At 45.3% G+C, this 7,163-nt stretch overlaps 2 protein-coding genes across 3 annotated transcripts in view; both read right to left on the reverse strand.

Moving 5' to 3' along the window:
• The window catches only part of mcc (MCC regulator of WNT signaling pathway), a 190,064-nt gene that overhangs the window by 67,256 nt on the left and 115,645 nt on the right, over window positions 1-7,163 (reverse strand). The gene's annotated exons all lie outside the window — the stretch shown is intronic.
• LOC111961570 (SID1 transmembrane family member 2-like) lies at window positions 4,937-7,003 on the reverse strand. Its single transcript, XM_023983950.2, has 4 exons — window positions 6,527-7,003; window positions 6,183-6,259; window positions 5,556-5,602; window positions 4,937-4,962 (listed from the first exon to the last, which is right to left on the reverse strand). Exons 1-4 carry the CDS (start codon window positions 6,684-6,686, stop codon window positions 4,944-4,946), a joined length of 303 nt encoding a protein of 100 aa, XP_023839718.2. The 5' UTR covers window positions 6,687-7,003; the 3' UTR covers window positions 4,937-4,943.

Below are 7,163 nucleotides of genomic sequence, written 5' to 3' on the forward strand. Positions count from 1 at the left end.
GACCACCAGTCATCAAGACAGCCATATAATACCAAACCACCGCACATGATCAGAACATTAAAGGCCACAGACAGGACTGGAACATAGAGTGTCTCACTCTCCCCCACCCAATTCATATATACACAGGCGCACACACACTATACACGTTAAATGCAATAAGAAAACACAAACCGACCACAGTTAATATTGCGATGGCAGGTAAGGAGAATGTCAGCATTATGATGTGAACAAGACCTCATTGATTGGCACGCCAGTGTCCATACAGATTCCAACTCTGGAGGAGGGCGCACCGTCCTTTCCAGCTCTTTGATTGGCTGAGAATGGCCCAGCCCGGCCTGCAGTCAGGGAGACATGCCAGTTGGGTCGCAGTTGCCACTGTTCACTACTGGCCAGCAAAGAAACGTTAAGGCGGAGCCAGAGAGTTGCTTTTTTCGAAGACGAAAAATCTTGGCTGCTCTGGTACGTGTCAAGTCATCATCCAGGTGAGAGAACCTGCAGAGGAAAGCAGAGGTCATCACTATCTGGTATGTTGGGTCAGGAATGGAGTCTTTCACAAGTCAGCCACATATGATCTTATTGCTGAATGACGTGGGCATAACCATGTCCACGGTGTGAAAATCTGTATTTCCCCTCCAATTTATAATACTATGAAATGAGTGTCACATGCCCTCCCCAGAGGTGTGCACCACACACACACACACTCACCAGGAAGAACCAAACTGGCAATTCGAGGACAGGAAGGCCAGATTTCGTGGTCGTCGGAAGAAGGAGAGCACGATGCATCACGGTTGTGTTCCCGGACGCAGGCTTTTCTACGGCAGGGGGAGAGGGACGTGAGAGATGTTGGTATTGACCATGACATTGGTTGTGTAGCATTGATGTTTTCAATGTGTACTACAGATACCATGAATCCCATGGGCAGGGAGTTTCCCAAAACCTTCTCGTCGCGAGACCCCCTAGAACTTTCCACTTTTGTTGTAGATCTAACTAGCATACCCTGAAATCACCTTACCACACAGACCAAGGGCTTGATGACTGGTTGAATCAGCCTGTACTAGCTCTGGAACCAGTTTGAAATACATTGGAATGGCGAGTTCCCCCGAGGAGAGGTCTGAAACATCCTCCATGGGGTGTGTAAGCTGACGTTAGGTGGAAAGCCACGGATCTGTAAGGTCTTGTGTGTGTGTTGTGCTGGACTGCCAGGTACTGAGGCCTTGAAGAAGAGTAAGAAGAGCGAAGCCCCACCACCGACGGCCGTGAAGAGGATACACACAGCCTGCACTGGATCCTCTCACCACTGCGGAAGAGCTACCACACACCACACATTCACAGAACACAACATCATTCTGTGATTGGACAGCGAACATGTTCCTACATCGTTGTCACTGTCCGATGTGCACTTTCCTATATCCAAAACTGTTAGAATATGGCAACAATCAACAAAGCACATTTGGTAGAATTTTGAATTTAAATGTCTGTTGCTTAAGAGTTTAAAGTCATTCATGATTTGAAATCCTTTTTCATTCCGAAACGCCGCAGCCGTTGGTGTTCAACTTTTCCCAAGTTCTCTCACGTCACCCCGGCTCCTTCCGCTCTCTCCACGGGCTTCCAGTTGAAGCGCGCATCCGCTACAAGACCATGGGCTTGCCTACGGAGCTTTGAGGGGAACGGCACCTCCGTACCTTCAGGCTCTGATCAGGCCCTACACCCAAACAAGGGCCACTGGCGGCATCCACCTCTGGCCTGCTCGACCTCCCTACCTCTGAGGAAGTACAGTTCCCGCTCAGGCCCAGTCAAAACGTTGCGCTGCTCTGGAAACCCCAATGGTGGAACAAAACTCCCTCACGACGCCAGGTGCACGGAGTCAATCACCACCTTCCGAGACACCTGAAAACCCCCACCTCTTTAAGGAATACCTAGGTAGGATAAAGTAATCCTTTTCTAACCCCCCCCCCCCCTTAAAAGAGTTAGATGCACTATTGTAAGTGGTTGTTCCATGGATATCATAAGGTGATAATGCACCAATTTGTAAAGTCGCTCTGGATAAGAGCGGTCTGCAAATGGAGCTTAAATGTAATTCCCATGGTGAGTTCTTAAATCATAAGGAATACATTGACATTTTAATAGGGAATGATATCACAATTGAATAGAGCAACTGTTGTGAATTTAGAATGTGGCGGTTGTTAGGTGCCAATGTTGATTTGGAACTCAGTTTTGTTGGCAACAACCTCAATACGTAGAAGGGTGACTTGCTCCTCTTTAAGAAAGGGACTGATCCCATTTCTCCAATAATGAGCGACTACATCAGCGACTTGTCCAGGCTTGTCACCATGGAAATGGCATCATGGCAGCACAGGTGGAGGCGGGCAGCCTGGGTCTGGTGGGGATTACGAGCAGTACTGGACAAACCAGCTCAGACACATGGCCATGTTCCTGAGAACAGGCAGCACCTGCCTGAGCAGGAGGAGAGCAGTCCTGTTCGACGTTACGGAGGTGAGGTTTTTACTTTTTTACAGCAGTACAGGTGAGAGAGGACCCTGAACATCTACACCATGAGAGACTAAGCTTTTGTGGGGAGGAAGTGACGAGCAGTGGCTCTTGATGGAGAGATGGAGGAATTGGAAGCTTTCTGAGGGTGTTGGAACTGCAGGAAGGCTCTTGTCTGCCTCCGAATCACACGGATTGACAGATCTTTATTTTGTAGTGGGTTTAAAAATACGATTTATTATTCTATTTTTAACCATTAGCCTACAATTCCGCACCGCCCACGAAATTTAGAATTAACATAAATCTGTTTAGATAGAATATCGTTTTTTTGCATGGGCTGCGTCTCAATCCATGCTCTGCCAAGTATCACGCTTCCAATCTGCGTGAAAGGTGGCAGAGCCTAGAGCGGTGTTAGTCAAGACCATTTGACATCCCGAAAATCGGTCTCCTCACCAAAAAAAAATTAGTCGGTGTCCGAACGTATATGGACTACTCTATAGACGAAAACTCTCACCAACAAAAAATGGTGTTCTCCGTTTTGCTCTAGGGTGCCCAAGCCTCACAAGACGGCCTAAGGTCCCTGGTACCAGTTAAAAACAATAATGGAGGTACATACAGTACGTAGTTTAGTGCCTAAAATATGGGGATAAATACATGCCTTTTTTTGTATAGTCCTGATCTTACTTATATCTCTCAGATATAGGACAGACACTTCAGAACAAACTTCTATTTAGATTTTTTGGGGGACTATCCGTGGTCTTAAAGTTCGAAATGAAATAGCTAAATGATTCTTGGTATGACCATCTTAAAACAATTCCATATGTTAGCTTAGATCCCTCCCTCAGCTTAGACAGGGTTTAGACTCTAGAGGGTTAATGACTTAAAATACACTGCGGCAAAAAAATAAAGGGAACACTTAAACAAACACAATGTAACTCCAAGTCAGATCCACACTTCTGTGAAATCAAAACTGTCCACTTAGGAAGCAACACTGATTGACAGGAAATTTCACATGCTGTGATGCCAAATGGAATAGACAAAAGGTGGAAACTTATAGCAATTAGGCAAACACCCCCAATAAAGGAGTGGTTCTGCAGGTGTGACCACAGACCACTTCTCAGTTCCTTGCTTCCTGCAGGCTTGATGTTTTGGTCACTGTTGAAGCTGGCGGTGCTTTCACTCTAGTGTAGCAGAGACGGAGTCTTACAACCCACACAATGGCTCAGGTAGGCAGCTCATCCAGGATGGCACATCAATGCGAGCCTTGTGGCAAAGGTTTGCTGTGTCTGTCACGTAGTGTCCAGAGCATGGGGAGGCGCTACCAGGAACAGGCAGTACATCAGGAGACGTGGAGGAGGCCGTGTAGGAGGCACAACCCAGCAGCAGGAACCGCTTAACCCTTCCGCCTTTGTGCAAGGAGGAGCAGGAGGAGCCACTTGCCAGAACCTGCAAACATACCTCCACAGGCCACAAATGTGGCATGTGTCTCGCTGCAACCGGTCAGAAACCAGACTCCATGAGAGTGGTATGAGGGCCCGACGTCCACAGGTGGGGGTTGTGCTTACAGCCCAACACCGTGCAGGACGTTTGGCATGTGCCAGAAAGAACACCCAAGATTGGCAATTCGCCGACTGTCGGCCGCCCTTGCTCTTCACAGATTGAAGAACAAGGTTTCACACTGAGCACGTGACAGACGTGACAGAGTCTGGAGACGCCGTGGGAGAGTTCTGCTGGGCCTGCAACGATTTTGCCAGGCTCTGGCCAGTGCTCCTCCTTGACCAAAGGCGGAGTAGGTAGCGGTCCTTGGCTGCTGGCTTGTTGCCGCCTCCTACGGCCTCCCCACGTCTCCTGATGTACTGCTGTCTTCCTGTAGCGCCTCCATGCTCTGGACACTACGCTGACAGACACAGCAAACCTTCTTTGCCACAAGCGCCATTGATGTGCCATCCTGGATGAGCTGCACTACCTGAGCACTTGTGTGGTTGTAGACTCCGTTCTCAGGGGCTACCACAGAGTGAAAGCACCGCCAGCATTCAAAAGTGACCAAACACATTCAGCCAGGGCTAGGAACTGGAGAAGTGTCTGTGGTCAGCCACCTGCAGAACCACTCCTTATTGGCGGGTTGTCTGCTATTGCCTATAATTTTCCACCTGTCTATTCCAGTGGCACAACAGCATGTGAAATTTAGCTTGTCAATCAGTGTTGCTTCCTAAGTGGACCAGTATTGATTTCACAGATAGTGTCTGATGCTTGGAGTTACATTGTGTTGTTTTAAAGTGTTCCCTTTATTTTTGGAGCAGTGTATTATTGTTGCATGTCTTTTTTGAGTGAGAATTGTCTATGGAAAGTGAATAAACACACACACACACACCTTTCATGATTATGTAGGAAGCAAGTAGAGTAGCAGGTGTTGCAGATGCGGATGGCCGCAGGTAAGAGGCAAAATCATGGTGTCTTTATAGCCCATAGGCAGCCCTGGACAGACCAAACAACAACCACACAATGTTTGTCAGTGATGAGTTGTCTACTCTCCACCCATGGTTGTGGTTGAGTAATGACTATTCTACAGACTAAATGGATACCTTGCCTCATCAGGCTGAGTGGGTCGCAATAAATCACATTGACAGAAAGGGACTTACATTAAATCACTTAAAGTAGGTGTGAAAGACCTTTGGTAAAGAATATATATTTTTAAACACTGCATGATGATGTCAAACAAGGTACAGATCTGCCATCTTAATTTGACCCCGTTTCTCACAGCAGGAAAAAAATCCTGTAGCAACAGGAAATGTGAATTATTACGTGGATTATATTAAATGGACATTTTTGTAGGGGTTGATACATTTTTCGTTAGGGCAAATCAAGTCTGATATTTAAAAATGGAAATGACAAACTTTAAAGCCTTTTTAAACCCTAATACACTACAATTAGCATTTAATGCTGCGCAGGAAAATTCTCTGCGACAACAGAGTGATCAAATTAAGATATCAGATATCACATATATAGAACACTGCAGTAARGGCAGTCCAGTCTGAATAAGATAGTGAGTGAATGAAGGAAATACTCACAGAGACCAGTTCACTATGTTTCCCATCACTAGCAGAACCATTCGGTCCTAACAGAGAGAGAAACATTTACTTGTGGATTTATGAATCTTTCGCGACATTAGAGTGAGTCTCCATACAGTATGTGTATGTATAGTCTACCAATGACTGTATATATGAATGGACAAAGCCATCGATCACGTATAACCATTCATTTCTGTGAAGACTCAAATGAAGGCTGTTAAGATGGCGTCTCATGGAGACATAAAATACGCAATTTGAGCTTTATGAAGTGATATTGCAGCCTAGCTCAGTACTGCCCCMTCAAATTGAGTAAATCAAGTGGAAGGCCGACCGGGGTACTGCAGGCTGCCATTAGCAACTMAATTATCCTTATAACTTCTTATGTGTGCGATTAAAAAATAATTGGTTCAAGGACATACTGTACATCAGGTGTATTAGAAGCAATTATTGGTACCGTGATTGCCTTCTAAACATGTTTTAAATTTTATTTACACAAAGATTGATATTTTTCCATTCACTATAATGGGGGATCCTGTTTATGCAAACAATGCCTGCAGTACCGCGGTCAGCCTTGAACCTTTGTGGTTTCAATAAGTGGGCAGTAGTTCTCCCCTGATGTATACTCACAATATACATGGGGCCACTGCACTGGCGGATACAGTCAGTGTAGATCACATACACAATCCTGCGCAGGATGCCAGAATCTGAAACACAGACAAGTAGAATAGACTGACACCTGTCCATAGCCCCTGTAACATTACAAGGTAAAAGCTAACCCTGACCCCAGGCCTGTTCCTAGCCCTTACTCCTAGGTTTCTTCCTTCTGGGTTGTTTTTCCTAGCTACTGTGCTTCTGCATTGCTTGCTCTTGGGGTTTTGGGTTGGTATCTGTAAAGGACTTTGTGACAACTGCCAATGTAAAAAAAAAAAAGGGCTTTTAAAAATAACAAATGTGATTGATTGACTCCTTACCCAGTCTCCAGCGACCCATGTAGTAGAGCTGGGTGCTGAGCAGCATGGTGGCCAGGATGTGGAGGACAGAGAAGACGATCCAGAACACCATGTTGCCCTTCCCAAACACCTGGACACAACACGCACAGGTAGACACACACACAGGTAGACACACACACATAGGTAGACACACACAGGTAGACACACACACACACAGGTAAACACACACTCATCAGGATACATCAGGAATTTTACACTTGCTGAATGATGATTCTATGGGTGGGTTGCACCAACATGGTTTAAATTAATCTACGATTAGAGCTAATCTAGGTTTTGTAAATCTAGGTTTATAATTAAATCAGAGATGTGTTGTACCACTTAATTTATCTGGATCAGTAAATCTATGATTAASAGTTTTAAACTATGATTAGTGACATGTTACACTAATATATGAGGTATTTCGTGAGTTGAAACGAAGTAGCTAGCCTACTTGTCAAATGAGACCACAAAGTTGCTGTTCCTTGATAAAATAATAACAATGTGACGTTAGAACTACTGCAACTCCATCGTGAAAGGTTCTCATGGTTTGGCTGATTTGAAATAAAATCTGTTATTTGCCAGTACTAGACAGAAAATTAATTAGTTAGCTAACGTTAGC

Source organism: Salvelinus sp. IW2-2015, linkage group LG4q.1:29, assembly GCF_002910315.2.
Source record: "Salvelinus sp. IW2-2015 linkage group LG4q.1:29, ASM291031v2, whole genome shotgun sequence".
NCBI lineage: Eukaryota > Metazoa > Chordata > Actinopteri > Salmoniformes > Salmonidae > Salvelinus > Salvelinus sp. IW2-2015.

Bases quoted from the DNA above. Each gene is read 5' to 3' on its own strand.
- LOC111961570 (XM_023983950.2), bottom strand. From the start codon at position 6,686: ATGTGTGTGTGTCTACCTGTGTGTGTGTCTACCTGTGCGTGTTGTGTC. The intron at 6,260-6,526 runs GTAAGGAGTCAA...TCTGTGTTTCAG, and splicing joins CATGGGTCGCTGGAGACTGG to ATTCTGGCATCCTGCGCAGG. The intron at 5,603-6,182 runs GTGAGTATACAT...TCTCTCTGTTAG, and splicing joins GCAGTGGCCCCATGTATATT to GACCGAATGGTTCTGCTAGT.